The sequence below is a fragment of the Hemitrygon akajei genome, chromosome 22 (assembly GCF_048418815.1).
Source record: "Hemitrygon akajei chromosome 22, sHemAka1.3, whole genome shotgun sequence".
NCBI lineage: Eukaryota > Metazoa > Chordata > Chondrichthyes > Myliobatiformes > Dasyatidae > Hemitrygon > Hemitrygon akajei.
Window position 1 is genome coordinate 43,430,716 of NC_133145.1, and position 25,612 is coordinate 43,456,327.

Below are 25,612 nucleotides of genomic sequence, written 5' to 3' on the forward strand. Positions count from 1 at the left end.
ATTTCCAGTACTGATGAAGGGTCTTGGCCAAAACATTGACTGTTCATTCATTTCCATAGGTATTGCCTGATCTGATCTGCAGAATCTCTTGTATTTATGATCAACTATGTCATGTTTATGTTTTCCAAGTACTCCAGAGAAAATCTCTCCTTGTTACCTCAACACACAGACCTTTTAGTGTTTATTTTATGTTTCTATATTTTCTTCAGAAGCATCACTTAGGTGAAAACAAGCACATTAATAGTTGCAAAGCAAAGCTAGAGATTCCTCAAGAGATCTATCAAAACAAACAAGATCACACAAAATAAATGCACTACAGGTACAACAGGGAGGTAGACTGTGGAGTATACTGCAGACTTCCGCAGAAAATGGAAGACTGAATACAACAGAAAATACAACAAATACTAATTATACTTTTTGCATTGGTTTTGTTAATTTTGTGCCAGCCAGTTGCTTTTGAAGTTGAATATACTATTAATTATTGAATTGATAAGAACAAATGTTTATATTAAGTCCAGAGACTTGCAGCCCAAACTGTATATTGTTACCAAATAAGATTTTAAATAATCTGCTTGATTAACTTAATGTCTTAAAGTTCATGCTCCATTTTACATTCAATGTCTTCCCCCAAGTCCAATAGTTATAGCAAAGAAATCGTTACTGAGATTATATTAGTTTAAATCTTATTATAGCAAATAGTGAAACTGTAATTCAACTGGTTTCCTGATGTCCTTTAGGGAAAGAAGTTGCTTCCTCTACTCAACATGACTCTAGATTCAAATTACATGAATGACTTTTCATGTCCTTAAGGCAACAATGAAGGTTAGGCAATACATTCTATCTCACCACTTACTCCTTGATCCCAAGAACACAATTATAGAAAATTGCAGTTCACCTCCATAAATGGGATACATTTATGTCAGACATTTATATACATCAACAAGTTGCTCATATAATTAATCCTGACTTAAAACTAAAACTACGACAAGTGGTTTTACTGTGCAATGTAAACTAGTGGCATTGCGAGCTTACTTTTCTGTTGGCATCAAATATTAATGTTAAATCTGTTTAACAATTCCAAAAATGTTTTCTTGGAACCTGTCATACGGATGTCTTTTTAAATGCTCTTGAGAGTGTTCTATCAGTACTTGATAGAGTATATATTACCATAAGGTTCATTTTCTTGCAGGCATTTACTGTAGAAGAAATGCAAGTGAGGAACTACACACAAAACAACCAATGTGTAAAAGACACACTGTGCAAATAGTAATAGAAAAAATAAATAACACTGAGAACATGAGTTGTAAAATCTTTGAAAGTGAGCCCATATCAGTGTTGAGGTGAGTGAAGTTATCCATGCTGGTTCATGAGCCTGATGGTTGAAGCATATCAATTGTTCCAGAAACTAGTGGTGTTGGACCCAAAGCTCCTGTACTTCCTTCCCAATGGGAGCAGCAAGAAGAGAGTATGGATGGTAGGGATCCTTGATGATGGATGCTACTAGCTTGTAGAAGAGCTCCTTATAGATGTGCTCAATGATGAGAAGAGTTTTGCCTATAATGGACTGGGCTATATCCACCAGTTATTGAAGGCTTTTCTTTTCTTGGGCAATGATGTTTCCATACCCAGCCATGATGTAAACAGTCAGGATACTCTCCACTGTGCATCTATAGAAGATTGTCAAAATTTTAGACATGCTGAATCTGCGCAAACTTCTAAGAAATTAGAGGTACTGTTGTGGCTTCTTTGTAATGGCACTTACATGCTGGTCTCATGCCAGATCCTCTGATCTGATAACAGCAAGGAATTTAAGGTTGCTGACCCTCTCCATTCCAATCCCCTAATGGGGATTGGCTCATTGACCTCCAGTTTCCTACTCTTGCAGTCAGTAACCAGCACTTCAGTTTTGCTGATATTGAGTGAGAGGTTGTTGCTGTGGTACCTTTCAACCAGATTTTCAATCTTCCTCCCATATGCTGATTCATCAGCACCTTTGATCTTTGGAAGAAAAAATCTGTCCTCTCCAATTTCTTCCTGCCAGGACAGACATCAATAAGATCAGGAAGCAACACAGCTCTATTGTTTCCTAGGATTAATCTCAGGTAGCAAAGATCTAGATTAAAGTCAGGTAGAGAGAACATGGAGGCATAATGAATACCCTTCCTCATTTTCCCTTCCCAACACCACTATCCCTAACCCATCCCCTCATAAACTGAAGTTCCATCAGCTGGCTTTCATTCTTCAAGCACCCCATTACAATGACAGATGATCTATCAGGCCTGCCTGTCACTCAGTTATGGGTCTGATCCCTACTTACCATAATATCTATGTGCACATTTTCCATGCAACAAGGTGCATTCCTCACACATAAACAGAAAAAATAAACCATACAGGTTGGCAGATTAATTGGCCACTTTAAGTTGTCCCTCAGAAATTTTGTCAAAGACTTTTGCACAGGAGTAAATAAAACATAAGAGACAATTTAATTTAAACTAGACAATCAGTGCAGACACAAGAGGCTGTAGATGCAGTAACCTGGGGCAAAAAAAAAGAGCAAACTGCTGGAAGAAATCAGAGGGCTTAACATGATCTAAGGGTGGAATGGGGGGGGGGGGGCTGTACAGTCTTGAGTTGAAATGTTAATCTTTTCCATCCACACATGGTGAGTTCCTCCAGCAGTGTCTCTTGCAACACATCACTGTCTTGTACTACACTGCTTAAACCTCCTCCCAAACCTTTTTCATCATACTCTTTCAGTATAACATTACATTCTTTGCTCTATCAAGTACTAACCCAGTGGTAGAATCCAAGGGATTGGGAATGTGGGGTGAATGGATAATAGAGAAATTTAGTGAGAGAGTGCAATTGCTCCACAAGAAAGCATGAATTAGATGGGCCGAAGTGGCTTTCTTCTCCAGTATAAGGAAATATGGAAAAAGTCCCAGCAACTGTTCTGTTCAGTGCCTGATCATTAGAGATGCAATCCTTCCTGGGCAGCTATATTTATCAAATATAGATATCTCTCTGTCCTCCAACTTATTTACTCTTTTACATTCTAGGGAATAGTTTCCTTGTTATTCTTAGAAAAGTACTCCACCATGAAATTAGTTTTCTAATTGTACGGCTGAACTTTTCTTCTATACTTGTGCTGGAACACAAGGGAGGTGATCTTCAATTCCAGGATATTTATGAACTTTCCAGCAAGATTATCAACCATACAAACAGAGGATTTCAAAACACTGCAAAAACCTGGAATAAGGCTATCTGCCTACTTGCCCTCGAGTAACAAGGGCATTGACAAAAATAGGACTGAAAAAAGAAATAGAAAAACTAAGAGCTGTTGTCTCCCACACAATTCTGTGCCTTGGCAATTTTGCAGAGTATTGAAAGTGTTACCAGAAATTCATCCTTACTAATTTTATTTACTTAAAAGCCCCCAGGGTAATAAACTGCATAGCATTCTTTTTCTGACCAATACTTTATGACAAACTTTATGTCTTCAAAGATAGACACTATAAATACTGCCAGGTTGAAGAAGCTGGAGGTTCCATCTGATTTTTTTTTTGATTTGTAAAGAAATGTTCCACCAGCAGAGCTATACAGCACTCACAGGGCATTCATTTTGACATACATTCTTCCCTAAATTGTGCCTGTCATCACATCAGAGCTATACACATCCTCAGGCACTTTGTAATTGGAAGGTCAGAGATGAAAAATTGAGATAGACATCAGTGCTAAAATGTGGAAAAGTTAAGAAATATAAAGTGAAGGGCATTCTCTCCGCAAAAAAAGGATACCTTGCAGGGTGTGAAAATTAATAGATAGTCATATTGGATTCTTTTGCAACACAACCAAATACAAGGAATGGCTATTCCAATCCTGAAAACATAAACAAATCAACCATATAATTCTGGTTACATGATGTGTTTGACATACCATTTTCTTCCACTTAGTTTGTAAAAAAAAATCCCTACCATTCGCTTTTGAAACTTTCAGTCCTGATGTCTCAGTTTCTCTTTCCACAGGTGCTGCCTGACCAGCTGAGCATTTCCAACATAGTATTTTCCTGATTTCTATCATCTGCAGTTTAAAAAAAACCTTGTGGTCTGAATTTATTTTGACCACTGCAGATGATACATACATTGTTCAAATGATTGTAAACTAAAATTGTTTACTCTAAACAAAATCAAGTAGGCATCTTGCAAAGTGCAGGGATACTTACTGAAAGTGTGTATTTCTGAACATCAACTGAAAATATAGCTGCCTTGGTTTATCAAACTTTCTATTTAAATTCTTTCTCAGTTCCTTGGTATCCAAACTTATGCTTATGTTTAACCATGGGAAGTATGATGGCTATGCACAGGAGTCAGTGCTTTAGAAGTAGGGAGAATAAGAATATTGTAATGCAGTAAATGATAAAGTAACTCCAAATCTAATCTTTAGAGCACAAAATTACTGATTAATCTTTTCCACATTTGGATATAAGCAGTCTAAATCAAGGGTTCCCAGCCAGGGGTCCTTGGACCCATTGGTAGGGGTCCATAGCATAAAGAAGGTGAGAACTCCTTGTCTAAAGGGATGTTACTTTTACACAGAAATACTTACTTCATTGCAGCCATCTTTCCTCAATAAATGCCTAAAAATGAAAGAGCCCAGTAGCTTCTCTACAACTTCTAACCCAGCTTTCAGTTGTTCATTAAACAGAACCATCTCTTGAAGTATATAGCCATTGTTTATGTTCTTCATGGGAAAAACCCACTTTACTGGGGCATTCCAAAATGAAGAAAACCTAATGTCAAAAAGTAAACACACAGTAAACAAATCTACAATTGGACATCTCCAAAAGCATTAAAAATGAACATATTATTTAAATGTAGTTAATATTTAAACAAACTTTACTTCATCTTCATCCATTTATCAGGAAGATGACACAATTAGTTGTAGTTAGCATACATCTTATTTGAAGAGCGATGAATTGTACATGCAGGTAAGCTTCAGAATATCAAACATAACTCTAAGTGGAAATATGTTGCTTTTTATACTCTTGATAAATGTTAAGACAACTGAAGAGTAGATATTACTTTAGAATTTTTGATGTGTTTATGGGATACCTATTCCTAGTCATAAAACATGGAAATGGGCCTTCGACTCTACTCATGCATTGTGACTTTGGTGCCCACAAAGCTAGTCCCATTTGTCCACATTCCTCTAGTCTAAACCTTTCCAATCCATGTACCTATCAAAGGCCTTTTGAATGCTGTTGTTGTATCTGCCTCAATCACTTTCACTCATAGCTTATTCCATGTGACCACGAACCTGTGTGAAGAAGTTGCCTCTAAGATCCCTTTTAAATATTTCACTTCTCACCTTAAACCTCTGCCCGAGTTTTTTTTGTTTCCCTTCCCTAGTAAAAATATTCTGTATGTTCACCCTGTATATACGCCATAAATTTATACACCTCTCATTCTCCTGCATTCCAAGCAAAGGTCCTAGCCTGTGCAATCTCTCCCTGCAACTCAGATCTTTGAGTCCTGGCAACATCCATGTAAATCCTTCCTCCTCTCTTTCCAGTTTAATAATGTCTTTTATATAAGAGGGCTTGTAAATCCTTCCTCCTCTCTTTCCAGTTTAATAATGTCTTTTGTATAAGAGGGCTTGTAAATCCTTCCTCCTCTCTTTCCAGTTTAATAATGTCTTTTGTATAAGGGGGTGACCAAAATTACATAAAACTGTAAACTCATCGAAGGGTGCAATCTATGACATTAAATGTCATGTAATCTGATGGTTATCTATCTGGAAGAGTTCTCTTAAGTGACATTTTGTGTCACTGACCTGTTAAATTAATCAGAATTAGTCCCTGTAAATAAACTGAACTGGAGAATCAAAACCGAAGTGGACAAAAGAACAATAACTCTCACAACTGCTTTTAAAACTTTCTAGAGCAGAAACATTCAATTTAGATATTTCATGGCAATCTGCCATCTGAAGGTAATAGATTGTGTCAAACAAGGGAATTGCAAAAGAATATGTTGTTGTGCTACTGAAGAAACATGTCCCAAGAGACCCAAGACTCCGATGCCGAATACCCTGGGCTATGCCGTCTGCAACTATGGTGATCTAAAACAGTCTTTAAAGAACATTGATGAGCCTCGCGCCTCTTCTCCGTTAGTTGCTGTACCCTCATCCCCGGTACAACGTTATAGAAAGCACTTAAGAGACTGTCTTCCCACGATCTCCGCTTCACATTCTCACCCAAGTTTACTCCTGCACACCTGTTAGTTCAAAACACCCATCACTGAAACAAGCTCAATGCAGTCTTAAATTATAGTTCTTTTATTAAAGCATTGCGCTGCAAACTTATTAAGACATTTATCGGTTTCTTAAAGAAAGCGTTGTTGCCACATTGTGGAGTCTTTGAGTAGCTGCTGTTCTCGAGCTTGCCTGTTTTACTTGCTGGCAAGGAAAAGTTTGCAATGCAGCATATTATATCAATAGCTGTGCCTCTTCAACCTTAGCTTTTCCGCGCCCGATAGCTTTAAAATAAGATTCCGTCCGACAATCATGTCATGGCATCCAAATTACATCACTGCATAGTCTTCAGCAGCGAAAACGTCTTTTTTTCGTATCTTCCCAGTCCTGAACTGAATGCCAAGTCTCATATCAGTTATTTCCTATATGACTAATTAAGTGTGGATTTATTTAGACCAGTAATCGCATTCGTGGAAGCCCGCTGTAAAACCCTTTTTATCAATTCATACCCAGTACGGTGTGTAAACAAACAATTCAAATCGTGATTGGCATCATCAGAGAGACTGACGCAGCCTGAATCCACTAACAACGGCACATGAAAGCTCTCTACCGAAAGCATTGGCAAAGTGGCTCCCAAAATGTCCACCCTCTAAAACGGAATACCGAGAAAATCTCCCGATTCCTTTCTGCGTTCTGCTTTAACAAGTCCCATTCAATTTTCGAAAGCGCTACGCATGAATTTTGTAACCAAAGATTACAAACCATGCAAGCGTCCGGGGTCAGTTACTTTGCTGATAGAAATCGCTGAATTGCAGCATTAAACTGCAAAGAGTCAGTCAGTTCGGCGCTTTTTCACCAAAGCACATGAAAGGCGAGGGGCGTCAAGTTCGAACCGTGGGAGAAGCGAGAATGAAAGTGCCCATTATTTGCTGAGCAAATAAACATCCGTTACATTCGGCTTCAGGGGCACAAGATTCTGCTCTTACTAGTTAATTGATCTGCTCTAGTCGGGGTCATTATGTTTAAAAGATGAGAAAGATCGATACAATAAAAAACCCGAAAGGAACTGTCACCTCCACGCACTTTACACACAATTGACAGCAATTCAGTTACTTTAATTCTCCTCAATCCCATCTCTCCCGTTCAGTCCCAAAACCACTCAATGGGTTTGTCATTTCTCGATTTCTCATTTCACACCTACTGCCCCTCCCCACCCCCCACATTTCACTGCCCCCTCTAATTTTGCTTGTTAAGTTTCTGTTCTTAGTTTCTACTCTTTAGCATCTGCCAACATTCTCTCAGATAAATTCGGAGCACATATTTAAACCCTGACTTTGTTCATAGTATTTTTTCACTTTCCTTCATTGCCCGGTTTTGACAACACGCGTCCACATTGGCACCGTGTACAGAATATAGTTCTTTCTCACCAGGAATCCCTCATCTTACGTCTTCTTACTATTCCCCCCACTCCCTCTAAAATCGACAAAACTGTTCACTACATTGAGGTGAACAGAGTTGCACTGGATTGAAATGTACAAGAAAAAGCATTTTAAAAAAACCAGAGGCGTTATATTTTCAATCTGTAAGCCGGGCTCCCTAGCTCGGCCCTGCCCGCATCTTCGGGCGATGCTGCCGCCCTCCCGGGCTCTCTCCTACCTTGTGCCCGCGATGCAGCGCTGAACATAAGTAAAAGAGCCAGCAAAAGGCATCCTTCCAGCGCAGACTTCCTCGCCATGGTCATTCCGCAGTTTAGAATCCTTCTCGCCCCGAAGCTAGATTCCCTGCAAGTTCCTTCGGAAGCGGGGAGTTCTTGTTCAGACCAGAATCCGTCGAAGGTTGGACGAGGAGGTCTGAGAGCTACTGATACATTAATGGACTCTCGCTGCCGAGCGCCAGACTGAAACGCAAGTTAGGGGGAGGAACCCCCCTCAACAGAGAGCAGAACTTGAATCTCCGACTGTCCTCGAATAACGTCAAACTTGCTCAAACTTCCAGCCGTATACACTCTCCGGATTTCAGTTCCCAAACTTCCATCCCCTTCTTTCATTCATTGTGTTTGCGGGATTAGGAGGCAGATTCGCAGTTGCCTAGGATTCTAGGTTTTCTTTTAACGTTTGCCATTTACTTTTTTTTTGGAAACGAGTGAAGGATGACTGTGCCTACGGGCAGTGCAGCAAATGAACTAATCTGTCCCGCTGCAAAATAACTGGCAGTAAAATACAGCTCGCCCAGACTTCCCTGGGACTGGCGGGGGGAATCAAAAGTTTTTGCGGGTTGCCTAGCTGACTTCCCCTAGGGGGAGGGGAGGGGGAGCGGCTTCTCCCCCCCGGGCCGCCTCCTTAGAGTCTTGCTGCCACTTGTGTGAAGAGGCGCGATGATCTGCCGCGGCTGCTTGCTGCTGTCGCCTTCTGCCTCGCACGATGCTCGCTCCGCTTTCGCCGGCACTCGCTCACAGGGCTGGCGGGGAGGGGAAGGGGGGAGTGTGTGGGGTGGGTGGGGGGAAGACGATGCAGCCCAAACCCGGCACGTAAGCCCGACGGACAGGAGTTCCGCGCTGGAAGCGCAGGACGTTGGAGAGAGCGAGAGAGACCATCCGCGCGCGCGCGCGCGCGGGACCCGGGCGGGTGGGGAGGGCAAGGCGTGTGCGCGCGGCCACAGGTGGCGAAGGTGTGGGGAAGAGCGCGCCTCGCGCGAGCGCGGGGTGGACGCGGCGGCGGGCAGCGCGCGAGCGCGCGCGCGCGGACCGTCCGCTTCATTTGGCTGCGATCAGCGCCACCTGGGAGCAGCGCGGGGAGTTGCCGAGGAGTAAACAGAGCCCGGAGCGCGTGTGGGGACGCCGGCCGGCCGGCCGGCAGGGACCGGGAGGGGGGACAACTTCACTGCAGAATCCGCAATTCATCGCGCCCCGTGCAGCGGCACTGCTGGCAGATTTGGATCTGGGAGTCTGATCAATCCACCGAACAATGCTCCCCGTAATATTCCGTAAGTATCAACTCCACAGATGCAAACTTGAACAGGACCTTGCCTGCATTTTGAAAGGTGAGGACCAAGGATTTGTGTGTGGGAAATCAGTTCTCATGAAATCATTTGGGTTTTTTGAAGAGGTGATCTTGAGGACTGATGAGGGCAAGATGTTGCCCACTCTTTAACAAGGTTTTTGACAAGATGCCACATGGTAGATTGATCTGGAAGATGAGATCACATAGAATCCATAGTGAGTGAGCCAATTGGATATAAATTTGGCATAGTGAAAAGGGGCAGAGGGTGGTAGTGGAGGGTTGTTTTCCGGATTGGAGTCATGTGACCAGCAATGTGTCACAGGAATTGGTGCTGAGTTCTTTGCTGTTTGTTATACGGACTAATATTTTGAAAATAGATGGCATGATCAGTAAGTTTGTGAATGAATTGAATTGACTTTATTACTTACATCCTTCCTTTATATACACGATGAGTAAAAAATCTTTACACTGTCTCCGTGTAAATGTGCAATTTACAGTCATTTATAATAAATAGTATGTACAACAATGTAACATAGAAATACCATAATCAATAGACAGTGGACAGTGAAGAATGATGCCTATGGATACAATGGGATACAGGGCAACCAGGAAAACTGGCAGATGGAACTTAACTGGGGCAAGTACAAATTGATGCATTTTGAGAAGTTAAACTGTGTGCAGTGAATGACAGGCTCCTGGGGAGTTTTGTAGAACAGAGAGACCAAGGGGTACATGTACCTCGTTTCTTGAAAGTGATTGCACAGGTGATTCAAAGGCATACCTACCTAAATCAGATGGGACACAGAGTGTAAGAGCTGGGACATCACGTTACACAGAAGTTTGGTGACGTCACATCTGGAATATCAGTTTGCAGTTTTGGGTGCCATACTATGGAAAAGCATATGATTAAGCTAGTGAGGGTGCAGAAAAGATTCTCAAAGTTGTTGCCACGTTTGGTGGGCTTGAGTTATGAGGAGATACTGGATAATCTGTGAAGGTTTTCCCTGGAGAGAAAGAGACTGAGAGATGACCTTATCAAGGTTTATAAAATCATGAGGTAGATAAGCTGGATGATCACAGTCTTCACGGAATAGGATAATGTATTTTTCTAGTGGTAAAACAACATTTCCATATGCTGATGGAGATTTTTGTGAGGCACATTTAACTAATATAATACTGAAAGGAAATGCATTTTGGAAGTCAAACAAGCATGATCCATGGGCAGAATGATTAATGCTTCTGGTCAATAACTGGAATCTTTCATAAAGACATAAGTTTTTACAGCACTGACGGAGGCTATTCTATCTACCTTATTCATGTAGCCATTTTAAGTTATTCCCAATTTTAAAATCTCCATCTGAAGCCTTGTAAGTTAGGACTCTTCAATTGTTATCGAATACTTCTTTAAATATGTTGAACTGCATGACCAAACAACTGAGTGAAAACTCAACTAAATCGTTTATCAATTAAATTAAATCTGTATACACTAATAATGTTTCATGTGATTTTGCGCCTTCTTGTTACTTTCTCATAATTTTGTGCACACACTTAAATCTACTGTTAATCTTTCATTTAAAGTGAACAGCCTAAACCTTCACATTATCTCCCCATAGCTATAAAATCCTGGTACTGTACAGTGAATCACAGTGAATCTTCTGTGCACACTTTCTTGTATGGAAACCTTACTCTAGTGTGGTGATGAGAATAGTACACTGTGGCTGTGAATTAACAATGTTTTCTACATTTCTAGTGTGACCTTTCTGCTCTTATATTTTTTTTAAAAAGGCAAATATCCCAAATGCCTTCTTAACCATCTCAATAGATCTAATTCACTAACTTCAGTGATATATGCACATGATTTTCAAAAATCCTGTCAGTCTAAGAAATAAGGATATGAACTAGATTTAATACTTATTAGTAACTCATAATTTTTCATGAATTCTTTTCCTCTTACACCCCCAAACCTCATATTTCACCAGCTGCAATTCCTTTTGCTATTTATTATGCTCACCAAACCAGTGCATTGATTTCTTCCTGGTACCTGGGCCTTCCTTTGTCATTCCCATTCACAGTGCCAATTTTGGGTATTCTCAAAAAATCTCTTAGTCATCCCCCATATTTAAAAGCAGATGATTTGTATATACACACACATAACTCTCAATTTAATGAAATTCCTAATGAATTTTGTGTGTCTCTCTCTCTCTCTCTCTCTCTCTCTCTCTCCTCTCTCTCTCTCTCTCTCTCTCTCTCTCTCTCTCTCTCTCTCTCTCTCTCTCTCTCTCTCCCCCTCCCTCTCTCTCTCTCTCTCTCTCTCTCTCTCTCTCTCTCATCAAATCTGCCACTTTAATTTGGAACCAGAGTTAATCTTGCATCAAACACTATTATCCATGTAAACTACTTCAAATGCACTATCATTATCAAAACTTCTGCTAGTGTATTCTAAAAATTGTGTACCACATTACAGCCTTCCCATACCACATCCTTGCTGACTGACCCGACACATCTCCCTGAATGCAAATTGATGGTCACCATTGGGATGTTTCCAATTATTAGATTGCCAAGCATGTTAGGCTCGTTGGTTTGTCATAACTAATCGATTTCTTTCTCCTTTTGTAGACAACAGTGTCTCCGAAGGCATCTTCCTATCCCCCAAATGACTTTGAAGATGAGTATCAAACCTGTGCCATTTCTGCCAGTGGTTGTGCATCCCAAGGCCCATTGATTTAACAGGTGCCTGAACCCTTCTCTTGCCATAATGCTGCCATATCTGTTGAGTGTTCCAGGCTACTCTGTTTTTCATTCACATTGGCAGCAGTTGCAGCATTTCACTTGCTGTGAACCAAAACTCACTTACATTCCAAAAATGAGTTTAATATTATGGGAGAGACATTTATTTAGTTTACATTATTTTGTTTTGTTTAATTTAATTTGAGATCAATTGAACAAATAATAATAATGATATATCAAATTTTGTATTATATGTGTTTTCCCATTCCTATCCATTCTTATGCAGGCTTTCCTGAAATAGCTGTGTTGCATTTTTTTTGTATGTGACATAATAGCACTTTCCATTAAAATATTTCACTACCTATGCAGGGGCAAGATTCAATATCTTTTTGATCAATACCTTTGTGTAAACACTTTAAAAATCAAATGCAAGATAATTAATATGAATAAATTGGCACCACTATGAATGTTCATTTCATAATTAAAATGATGGAAATAAATGCTGTTTTTATAAGATGGGGGCAGAATTTTTTAAAAAAAATTTTATCACTCAAAAAATTTAATGGATCCAAAGCATTCTGTTTCCATTGGTGTTACATTTGCATTGGATGGATTCTCTGTTATTATAACTATCAAAATGATACAAAAGAACTATCATGCATATTTCAATGCTTTCGACATTCTGAAAAACTGGGATGCTAATAAAGTATATCTGCATGATTAGTGAACTTTTCATTTGCTAATTACGAATATTTTAATTATATACCGGACCCAAACCGCTAAGTGGATGGAAGTTGAAGGCCTTCCCGTTGAAGACCTTTGCAATGATGTTAATGGTAAACTTCATAGCATTTTTGATGTAAGGTTTTATTTGAACCAAGTCATGGGTGAATGTGTGCAATGAGGATAGATTTAAACTAAAGATGGTTAGTGATACCATTTACTATTTAATATTTTACTTATGAAGAGTAGCTATTGCAGGGGGAGTAGTTCCTGTCATCTGCCAAAGAATTGTATTAAATGTGATCTATTAATTACATAGTGCTAAAAATAGTACATATGAAAGAAAGTTATATTTATATCACAGGTATCACACTAGTGAAATAAATATATTAAATTATTATTAAACATTCAGAGACGATGAAGTCTTTCATGATTATGAGAAATATTGACCAGTAGAAACAGAAATTAACTTTTGATTAATAATTGAGTTTTGGTCTTTGGTTGAATAGAGCAAGCATGAGCTTTTCTTGAATTACTGTCCAGTATGAGATGAGAACAAGTGTGTCATGTGGGAAGCTTGCAGTTAAGAGAAAAAGCATTGGCAGCATATCTGGTGAGGCAAAATAAATCTTAGAAGATTCACCAATAACTTAATAAAGCAGTTGAACTGTCTGACTTTAATGTGACGGGTGAAATCCTTGGAGACACTGAAAATTTGGCAACCGTCAAAGGGCATATGCAAAACTATTTATGGTCCCATTTAATTTTTTTATATTGTGTTTGATTTTCAGATTAAGATATCAACCAGGTGACCTGCCATCTTAGCATTGAACTATTACATTTCACCTCTTGCAGTCTGTAAGAGAGCCAGCCTCCTGTAATGGCAGGTTGTAAATAGGTGGCTTAATGTCTCTTGTAAAACAGTTAATCTCCACTGACATTGCTCACAGACAAAAATGTTAGAATTATCTTCCTCTAACAGACTTTCTGCTTCTTTCTCGGATTCCTTTTTGTGTCATCTACTCTTTGTCTTCTATGCCTTAAGCACCATTCTCATTCTTATGTCTGTGACACTCCACTTAAAACCATCATTTTTATCTCTTTTATGGATGTCTGCTTTGCTGAGACAACTTGTATGTCTCCATTGTTTCTGTGTGTTCTCTCACACGTCTTTGACTGATGTGATCAATATGCATCTCACCTTTCAGAGGTCCACTTTATACAATTATTCAGAAAGCAAAGTATACTGCAGAAAAGGAACAGTACACCATCTAGCCCTTCAGTCTCCCTCTGATATTCAATTTAGTCATCTGCACTCTCTCAAATTCACTAGCCTGTCTCCGTTCCATAACCCTTAATATTGCCTTATACAAATCTATTAATCATAGGTTGGAAATATTTAATTAACCTTGCCTTAGCTGTTTTTTTTGAGAAAGACGTCTAGACTTCCATTACCCTTTGTGTGAAAAAATGCTTCTTGTCACCATGTCTTCAAGTTTTAGTTCTAATATGTTCTCGTTTCACCTAACAGAGAAAATAGTTTTCCTACCCCATTAATTCCTGAATTGTAGTTTGATCATTCCTTAAACTTTTATACCCAAGGGTAAATGAGCTGGTCTAAGCAAACTTTCTTCATAATTTAAGCCATTATAATTCAGTTGAATTTTTACTGTAACAGCTCCAAGGCCAATATAACCTTCCTGAGGTGCAATACCCAGAACTGGCTGAAATAATCCCGACGGGGAGTAATTGGAGTTCTCTGTGACTATAACATAATTTCAATTCCTTTGTATTTTAGTTCCCATGAAATGAAAATTAACATTACATTATTATTTTAATTTATTTTTGTTCTTTTCCTCCAGGTTTTGAATGATTTCTGTATCTAACCCTCATAAACTTCCCTCATTGACTGGGTTCTCACCATTTGGAAAATACACTCAGTGGCCACTTTATTAGATACCTCCTGTACCTAATAAAGAGGACACTGACTGTATGTTTGTGCCCCTCTGCTACTGTAACCAATCACTTTAAGTTTTGATGTGTTTGAGTTTCTCTTCTGCACACCACTATCGTAACATGTGGTTATTTGAGTTACTGTCACTTGCTTGTCAGCTTGAAGCAGTCTGGCCATTCTCCTCTAACCTCTCTCATTAATAAGGCATTTTCACCCACAGAACTGCTGCTCACTGGATGTTTTTTGTCTATCGCACCAGTCCCAGGAAAATCCCAGGAAATCAGCAGCTTCTGAGATACACAAACTACCCCATCTGACACCAACAATCATTCCACAGTCAAAGTCACTTAGATCACATTTCTTCCCTGTTTTGATGTTTGTTTTGAACAACAACTGGACTTCTTGACCATGTTTTCATGCTTTTATGCATCGAGTTGCTGCCATATGATTAACTGATCAGAAATGTGCATTAGCACGTAGTGTACAAGTATATCTAATAAAGTGGCCACACAGTGTATGTTCATCTACTTTCCTTATGTCCAAAATGGGCCTCTTGTTATTGAATTCTACGTGTTAGTTTTGCTCACTAATTTAATCTCCCCATTTCTTCAAATAATTTCTTTCATTCAGACTATATATTACTTTTCCTCTTTCCTTGCTATCAACCAAGATGGACCTGCAGCTCCATATTTCTTCCATCATACTCTACACATGATAGAACAATTATGTTAAAATACTCTTTCAGGGGCTTATGAAGTTCAGGGGAAATTCTTTTTAGTTACAAGTTGCAGTGAAGTAGCTGAGATGAACGTGATGTAGAGATTAAAAAGGTTTAGGACCTGTTTCACAATAATTCTTCCAGTGCAAGAGTAATTTTATGTATGATTCTGCTTCAGTATGATGTTAAATGTCTGCTGAACAAGACATCCTCCACAAAATCAGCAGGTATAATGTTTTTTGAACTGTAAAGCAAAGGAGCTTTGTTTTCTCGACAGACCAAATTAAAACACTACCAATACTACTACTGTACTACAAAACTGAATATTAGATCCTAATAGTCATCATTGCAGAAATTCATTCAGTGAACTTTGCCATGTTCTTTTGATAGACTTTAAATGAATAAAATTAACTCAAACATCTCGTGTAGATAATGGACAGACCATACAATGTTTTGACGATTGCAAACTCCACATCTTCATTTTCATTGTAACATTCAAGATGATTGTCGATACCTTCAATTTTTTTGTAGTTCCTAACTTGTTTAGGTAGTGAAATCATTTCATTTTTGCTTCCAGTCATTTCTGGTATCTCCAAGCCTGAAGGCATGAAACCACAGTGAGCAAAGCAGTACTGAGTTTTCTTAATGCTTATTTCTCGTCAACTATCAGTGACAAAAATAACTGCTTTTTGAATACAAACATACACAACTCATGCTATTTTAAAAGTGTTCCCTCCAGGCATGGTGCCCAAAAAGGCTACACAAGTGCATGTGACTGATGCTAGTTAAAAATTGTTTGGCAACAGTCCTATCCCAATTAAGTGGTGTACTGTCCCAAATAAACAAAGGAAATCCCATCTTAGTTTCTCAATTAGCTTTTGTTCTTTGAGTCGTTCCAAACACACATCTTCTCAAATATCCAATTGCCCAATTAACTGAAATCCACCATTCACTGAGTGTATGTTCATGGTCTTTTGCTGCTGGAGCCCACCTGCTTCAAGATTTGATGTGTTGTGCATTGAGAGATGCTTTTCTGCACATCATTGTTTTACCACATGGTTATTTAAGTTACTTTCACCATCCTGTCAGTCTGGCCATTATCCCCCTATTTCTTTAAATACTTTCTTCCATTCACACTATTTATTACCTTCCCTCTTTTCTTGTTATCAACCAAGATGGATATGCAGCTCCATTTTTATCTTACTCTACAGATGTTAGAACAATTATACCAAAATATTCTTTCAGTGGCTCATGAAATTCAGGAGAAAATCCTTTTAGGGACATACTGCAATAAAATAGCAGAGATGAGTGCAGAGCAGAGATTAAAAAGGTTTAGGGTTTGTTTCACTATAATTCTTCCAGTGCAAGAGTAATTTTATGGTAACTCTACTTCAATAAAAAGTGAGATGTCTGATGAACATCCTTCACAAAATCACCAGGTATAATTTTTTTTTAAACTGTGCAGCACAGGAGCTTTGTTTTATCTGCAACATACCATCTCTGACAGGTTATAAGCTCTCAGAATGCTCGTTGGGAACACCAATAGGTAAAGTTACCATGGTTAAGGCAATTATTACAAAGGTATCAATGTAATTGGAAACGGAGGTGTTTATTTTTGGAAGGATATTTTCCTCGTCAGTCAGCCACATTGTTGATATCAGAGTACCAAAGTGGAATGAAATATCAAATATCAATCTACTTTGTGGAAAATTTTGCTAAAATGCATTTTAAGTATTTATGTATCACTCTAGTTGTATGTGATAATAGTGAGCATAGAAAGCATAAATACAGCTTTAATTAGTGTTAGATAATTTACTCCTCATACAAGGCATTGATCTTTTATTAATAAAATCAGATCCACAGGACCTCATGCCAGTAAACCGACCTGACCTATTACCGTACAGTATACATTTAAGACTTCCTTCAATACAGTTCAAACTTTTTTTTATTGCCCTCTTTTTAAGTGCTGCAGAGTTTTGCATTCTCAGCTAGGATGTCCCATTGCTCTGTAAATCAACACACCATTAGGGTTTTCCACTGCTGTGACCTGATTGTGTCTAGATTTCACAAAAGTTTTCTTTTTGTTTTAAACTTAAGGTCTGTCATGAATATTAATGAGCATCACCTACATGCACCAAAGGTATGTTAGTAAGTATGTATGTGGTTGCTTTCCCATATCAGAATACTCATTAAATAGATGTAAAATTGTGCTTAAGTGGAGAAAGATTTTCTGCCTCCGCTTTCAGTGATTGTAAAATAAGGGAAAAATGCTTAAATTGTATTTGTAAAACACCATTTACCAAATTGATTTTCAGCTTTTCAATTCCAAAGTTAAAATGTGTGTAAACAGGATAATGGATAATGGGAAGAAGTTGATTACTTTTAAGAAAATATTTAGTCTAATGTCTTTTCATTAGAATTGAGGATAATTAGAGATAATGCAAGTTTTAAGAGGCAGAGGAAGGAGAAGGGAAGAATGAAAACAAGATCTGTAGGCCCTACTACCATGTACTTCTTCCTCCCTTCCCCCATCTTCTTACACTGACTTTTCCTCTTTCTTTCCTGCCTGAAACATCAATTGTTTCCATAGATGCTGCCTGGCCTGCTGAGTATCACCAACATTTTGTGTGTGTTGCTTTGGATTTCCAGCATCTGCAAATGTCCTCATGTTTCTGTAGGTAATGTTTTGGGTCAGGGATCTTTCCTCAGAATTGGAGGAAGAGTGCAGGAATTATAGTTGTCACAGGAGGGTTGGAAGGAAGATTGCTTTGAAAGCCAATCCATCCAAATTTCCCAGATTCTGGTTGACTGATCCAAAATGTTGATGTACCTTGTACATGGATGTATATTAAAAGAAGATGAATTGTTGCTAGTGCTCAGAATGGAGTATTCACTTAAATATAAACTGGTGTAATGTTTGGAAGAAAGTCTTATAGAATTTGTATCAAGAACAACCACAATGTCTTTGGAAGCCAGAATGTGTTATTGAATAATGCACTTCTAAATTCTGGAACATTAGTACTTGGGCTTCAGTGGAGTTTTAAAAGAAATGAATTAGAGCAATTGTTTTAAAAACTTGATTGTGTATTAATAATCTGATAGAGCTTGGTGCCAGAATGTTAAGCTTTCAGAACAGTTTCATTGATATATGTGAGCTATTGAAATATAATTCATGAGATAACTTTCTTTTTTTAAAAAAAAGGAAAACTAGCATGAATATATACCCCTACAGTCAGATACTACCAGATAGGAAATCATTATTCAACTCAGGCAATTAAAATGATACTTCTTTTAGAAAAGAAAACAAAATTGTTGGAAATTAACACATAGCTTGTTTTTAATGTTTATAGCCACAAGGTTATTGTTAGTGTTAAAAGCAGATAGATGATGAATGCACTTGTCAATTATTTTGATGATGTGTCAATTTAAAATTAGGGAATAATGCATGCATTAAAAGAGAGGAGACACATTTAATGAGTTTTAACCAGATATCTTTTTTTTCTGGTTCATTGGGATGATGTGGGTGTCACTGGCAAGACCAACTGTAATGTTTGTCTCAAAAGGACTTTAAGAAGAGAGTGAACCATGAACCACCTTCTAAAACTACCACACCAGATTTGCTAGATAGACAATGACAATTTTTAAAGAGTGAAGGTGAAGGAATTGTAATATCTTCCATGTCAAAATGGAATATGGCTATCTTTGACCTTTGTGGTGATGAGACCATAGTTTAGAATGTGTTCTTGAAGAAGTCTCACTAAAATTGTTTGTAAACAACATCAATTTTTGCCATTATGCACTGAGGTGAAGTGAATGTTTAGTTTGGTCAATTGGCTGCCCGTTAGCTGGGGTGCTTTGAGTTGAATGTTGTCAAGCTTGCTGGAGCTATGTTCACCCATGTACATTTCTCAATTCATATTTGAGATCTATATTTGTTTTGTGTTCTTTTCAGGCAGTGCCGTCAATATGATTTAATGTGGAAATGAAATGTACTTTAAAATACCGAGTTCAGTCCATAAGAGATAGGAGCAGAATTAGGCCATTTGGCCCATCAAGTCTGTTGCCCCATTTGATCATGGCTGATCTATTTTCCCTCTCAATTCCATTTACTTGCTTTCTCCCCATCATCTTTCATGCCCTAACTAGTCAAGGACCTATCATCCTCCACCTTAGTTTCTTGTGTTCACTTTCAAAGTGTGTGAATTTGTGTGTGAATTTGCTTTATGAAAATTAGCGATCTGCCCTAAAATTACCTTATCAAAAAAAAGTCAGTGTACTTGTGTTTATTCTATTGCCAAATGTAAACTTTCACAAGTACCTTTAATTTACTGACTGTTAGATTGATGTTGTCATTTAAATATCATATTTAATGTCAGGAGCTATCAGAGGGCATTAATCAACCTTCACTTTTATCTTATATGCATCTTCCAATTTTCAGCCTCGCTATTAAAGCAGATATGATTAGCGTTTAATGAAGTGTAAAAATTATGACTTTTTTCTTCATAATGAATATGTTCATGTACAGTTCTGACGTTCAACTGATTTAGCTCAATTGAGCAGTTAATGGACATATCTATGCCCTAACAGTTATGGCTGATGACTCAAGTAATATTAAACCATTTTAATCTCAATTCTTGAAGAAAATTCCAGTATTATCAGCTAGAGCTAGTTATCACTTTGTAGTCTGATATATTACGGAAAGCTAATAAAAAAATAAGCATTGTGCCTGGATTATTTACTGGGACACAAACAGCCTGTGCCTAATTTGCTTTTATGGAAAGCCATTTTGTGCCAGTGTGATTCATTCTCCATAGTAATTCAAAAAAGAATTGTTACTGCCAAAGCATTTTCTAATCATTAGAAAAAAGAAAATACAGCCAAGGATTTTCAAAAAGCATCATCTTTTTAACAAAGGATTAATAATGGTCCTTCACTGATGATAGACAATCCTGCTGATCATCATAAAAATAGCTATCATGATCACTAAAATGACATTTTCAAAGCAACAGAAGCAAAAGGGATGAATAATGTGAAGTCGATATCTTTCAACGATGATCCCAAGTTCAGTATTGTGAAGTAAATGGAGTTCTTCCAAAAGCCATTTTGTTACAGCAGGGTATGATGGGAAGGAAACTCAAGATTGCAGCACTCCAAAGACTCCTAAATGTATTTTCTTTCAAACAAATACAAAATGCAGAAGTGAATGAATAAATAAAATTGTAATTCTTTTCTCCGTTCTATGGAGATACAGCCGATTTATTAACTTCCCTTCAAGTTTGTGGGGGAAAAAAATCCCATTGTTCTATTTATTTAAGCACTGCATTTGACATGGTGAGTTGCACCCAATCTGTGCCCATCTGTCAAGATTTATATCTGCTCTTCCTTTATTACCGCAACTCTTCCAAAATGTCACTAGTAGTTAACTTTGATGTCTGTTGGCATATCTGCAGTGGAACTGCTGTTCAACATGGGATTATTAAACTGGGAGTTGTTGGAAAGTAGAGTTGAGTCTTTTAAAAAAAGCCAGGTCTGGAGAAGGAATAGGTCAATTAATCAGAGAAGCAGCAATTCTGTGGAGATCTGAGAATATTTGCCACCTGATAATCTGGTACAAACAACAGCAGATGAAGGAGAAGGGAAGCTCACAATTACAGGGAGGTGAAATGTAACATGGAAGCCCAGGTTCAAAAGGAAATTCATCAACCTGAAATATTGACTCTATGTGTCTCCCTACAGCAATGCCTGACTTGTTATGTATTTCCAGTATCTCTTAAATTTCAGATTTTCAATCCTAGCACATTGTGCTTTCGCACTATTTATTTTATTTTTTATTGTAACATGATAATTTCTTATATGTATTGCACTATACTGCTGACACAAAACAAAAAATTTCATGACCTATGTTAGTGACGATAAACCTAATTCTGTTTCAAAAGAGCTGAATCCCAAGAACTTGACATGAGGAAATCTGCAGATGCTGTAAATTCAAGCAACACACACAAAATGCTGGTGGAACGGAGCAGGACAGTCAGCATCTATAGGAAGAAGCACTGTTGACGTTTTGGGCTGAGACCCTTTGTCAGGACTAACTGAAAGAAAAGATAGTAAGAGATTTGAAAGTAGGAGGGGGAAGGGGAAATGTGAAATGATAGGAGAAGACCGGAGGGGGTAGGGTGAAGCTAAGAGCTGGAAAGGTGATTGGCAAAAGGGATACAGAGCTGGAGAAGGGAAAGGATCATGGGACGGGAGGCCTATGGAGAAAGAAAGGGGGAAGGGAACGCCAGAGGGAGATGGAGAACAGGCAGAGTGATGGGCAGAGAGAGAAAAAGAGGGGAGGGGGGAAAATAAATAAATCAGGGATGGGGTAAGAAGGGGAGGAAGGGCATTAACGGCGGTTAGAGAAGTCAATGTTCATGCCATCAGGTTGGAGGCTACCCAGACGGTATATAAGGTGTTGTTCCTCCAACCTGAGTGTGGCTTCATCTTGACTGTAGAGGAGGCCATGTATAGACATATCAGAATGGGAATGGGACGTATACCGTCTGGGTAGCCACATCCCATTTCCATCCATCTATGGCCTCCTCCATTGTCGACATGAGGCCACACTTAGGTTGGAGGAACAACACCTTATATTCCGTTTAGGAAGCCTCCAGCCTGATGGCATGAACATCGATTTCTCAAACTCCAGTAATGCCTTACCCCCCTTCACTATTTCTCATCCCCTTGTTCCTCTCTCCTTGCCCACCCCTCAGCTCCTCTGGTGCTCATCCCCCCTTTTTCTTCCATAGCCTTCTGTCTCTTTCACCAATCAAATTCCCAGCTCTTTGCTTCATTCTACCTCCTCCAAGTTTTACCTATTGCCTGGCGTTTTTCTCTCCCCTTCCCCCACCTTTTAAATCTACTCCTCAGCATTTTACTCCAGTTCTGCCAAAGGGTATCGACCTGAAACGTAAACTGTACTTTTTTCCACAAATGCTACCTGGCCTGCTGAGTTCCTCCAGCATTTTGTGTGTGTAGCACGGTAGAGTTGTGGTTAGCACAATGCTTTACAGTACCAGTGACCCGGGTGCAATTCCCATCGTTGTGTGTAAGGAACTTGTACATTCTCCCCATGACTGAGTGGGTTTCCTCTGGGTGCTTTGATTACCTCCCACATTCAAAAGACATACCAGTTGGTGGATTAATTGGCCATTGTAAATTGTCCTGTTATTGGTTCAGGATTAAAATTGGGGGATTACTGGTTGGTACAGCTCGAAGGGCCAGAAGAGTCTACTCCGTACTGCATATCGATCGACAAATAAATAAATAAATAAATCGAACAGGACCTGTCCTTCATGAATCCGTATTGTGTCTGCCTGTCCACTTCTATGGAGCCTCTCACTATTTCAAACTCAGTGATAACTTGAAGCATTTTCTCGACAATAGACATTAAGCTAACAGGCTTATATCTACCCACTTTCTGTCTACATCCTTTTAAAAACAGTGGTGTAACATTTGATGGAATAAAATAAATCCCATTTATGGTTTTATCTTTTAGAGAGCACCATGGCTAAGAATCCATGGACCTTTGAACAAAGATCAGAGCAAGATGATCTGTCCAGAATGTTCCTGCTTCACTGCTGCTCCTCCATGATCAAATCTGCTTCATCAAGTAATCCCTTTTCCCTAGCACTTTCATCTGATCCTACAGTTCATTATACAATGAAGTATCTAGACATGCATTCATTCAGAAGTCTACTACTTATGTTCATGAGATTGTATATTTCTTTGCTCTTTGCTCATGATTTCCTTAGCAGTTATTGAGCTAAACCACATAAAGAGAAATAATTTTTAATATCTTGCCTGAGAATTAAAAAAACAGTTAGCAAACAAGTACAAAGAAAACTGTTATAGGCAGATTGGATGTAATTATTTGAGCAGTCATAATACATATAAATGGAACACCTGAAGTATTGTGTGCAATTTTGGGGTTCCTTATGTAAAAAAAGGAGTTCAGCAAAAATTTACAAGATTTCCTGGATGGCAGATTGGAGAGATGTAGCAGGATTGCCTTCTATTATTTAATGTTTAGAAGAATGAAACAAATTATTGAAATGCACACATGTATGGGCTCATCCGGGTAGAAATAGGGAATCTAGAACTAGAGTCCAGGTCCTAAAAACCTTTAATCTCTCCACCTATGTCTCTACTGGTAAGTGCTTGCCTCTTAAAGTAAACTCAGATTTTGGTACTTAGGAGCACTTACACTTGTCCAATTTCTTTCCATGTATATCAGCATAGTCTTCCTTCCAAGCAAAGATGAAGCCCATAATTCCCATTCTATGCTGATTGTTTTTCAGGGATTCATGGAAAAAGCACAGAGAGCAATTGAAAATTATAAGATGACCCAAGATAGATCAACGGAGTCAGTTGCCATCTGCCAATATGCAGCTCATGTTGTACACAAGTTGAATTGTGTGGGATCTCTGTTCAACTGCCACAACATAAAGGAAAATGGTAGAATATGACTAGATCACATAAGACTGCAGTGGATGTAATTTTCCATATTGTGTTCCTGGTGAATAGCCTTGCCTACTTGAGGAGGTTACTAATAAAAGTAGTAAGGTCAGCACACAGTTAGTTTAAATGGTCGGGAGAGCAAACAAAGCATGCGATTAAGCTTCAATCCTCTTCAAAAAGGAAGCAAAGGTATATTTAATGAATAACAAATAGGAGATAAAAGGAAATTTGAATTAGCTATTCTGACATTGCAACATTGTTAATGGTGTTAAAGACTTTGTGATGTCAAGGAAGGCCATTACTCTTGGCCTTGTACTAATCACTCTGACGAAACAGAGTATTCATGTTCCAAGCATTTTGTCAGGATGAGGAATAGAGAGGTTTAGATGTAACTATACCCCATCCCCCATGCACTCCAATATTCTTCTGCTACCTTAACAAATGAAGACTAAAAATCTATGCATGGTACTTGAATCTACAAAGAGTGTCATGTGTCAACAAAGAGATGTACTATTTGGAAAGAAAAATAAATAAAAGAATATTTTCACCATTAAGAGCTGAGATTAAGTAGAGTTGAGAAGCCAACTATATGATATTTTAATTATTATTTTTTAATGATCAAAGAAAGGATTTTATTTTTAAGATGGAGGTCAATGCATAATAACTGGACCAGCAAATGCATCCACAGTAAAACCATTCCATGTGCTACTAATATTAATTTGAGATGAGATTAGAGAAAGCCGTCACACCTTATGCAATGTGCATTCTCAGAACAACATGACAAATTAGCCATTGCAATCTTTCATCTTTCCCCCCATTGTTATTCATTGAACAATACCCTTGTGATCCTTTATCATTTAGAGTACTAGAAAACTGCAGGAACATTTTTTAGATATACCAGTTACATTGAATTGTGAAACCATGTTTATTCAGCTGAAGGGAATCAAGAACATAAAGAAACACTGGGGATGATGAGCACAACCACTGAAATTCAAACTTTCTGTCAATGAGCTTGGAGGGAAATTAACAGAATGCTTTGGGGAATTTCAGCTACCTACATGATTACACCATGTTAGAGCCATTAATGAGAGATTGTTAGCCAACAAAGTCAGTTCTTGTTACAGAAGGAGCATGTTTATTCCATTGCTCAACGGTATTCCCTGTTTTGAGGTATGTGACTACTGTGACCATCCCACCTGATCCACTGAAAAGCTCCATTTCATTTTTTTTAAATTTAGAGATACAGCACAGTAACAGGATCTTCCAGCCCATGAAGACATGGCACCCAATTACACCCATGAGACCAATTGGCCTTCTCACCTGCACATCTTTAGAAGATGGGAGGAAACTAGAGCACCCAGAGGAAACACACATCGTCAAGGAGATGATGTACAAACTCCTCACACACAGTGGCGGGAATTGACCGGAGGTCGCTGGTGCATAATAGCATTATGCTACCATACCACCCCATATTAAATAATGCTGATTCTTTGAGATTTTCAAAAGGCCTCGATTTTTCTTTGTAGAAGTGTGGACTTTCATTCAACATTAAGGATACACTATGATTGGGAGGCACTTGAAGTGTCTTGATATCATACTGTACCCACATATCTATCACTGTAAGGCTGAACAGAGTTTGTGCCATCGTTAAGGACAGATTGTGACTGCAGCTGGTTACTTTTACCTTTGAATTAGGACCTGAACTATTGCAGTACTTCTATTATTTATCGTGCCATAGGATAC

General features: G+C 38.5%; 1 protein-coding gene and 1 long non-coding RNA gene across 4 annotated transcripts in view; one reads left to right on the forward strand and one right to left on the reverse strand.

Annotated features, from left to right (window-relative positions):
• Positions 1-8,861, reverse strand: part of LOC140714669 (protein sidekick-2-like) — a 919,455-nt gene extending 910,594 nt beyond the window's left edge. For all 3 annotated transcript variants that reach the window (XM_073026119.1, XM_073026118.1, XM_073026117.1), the window contains exon 1: positions 7,906-8,861. In XM_073026119.1, coding sequence (XP_072882220.1) covers positions 7,906-7,990 — 85 coding nt within the window. In that variant the 5' untranslated portion in view covers positions 7,991-8,861. The remainder of the gene's footprint in view (positions 1-7,905) is intronic.
• Positions 8,862-8,947: 86 nt separating this feature from the next.
• Positions 8,948-25,468, forward strand: LOC140714884 (uncharacterized). The gene is made up of 5 exons (XR_012096018.1): positions 8,948-9,231; positions 11,865-11,978; positions 17,468-17,510; positions 22,908-23,021; positions 25,108-25,468. It is a non-coding gene; the product is annotated as an uncharacterized lncRNA (long non-coding RNA).
• Positions 25,469-25,612: the final 144 nt, after the last annotated feature.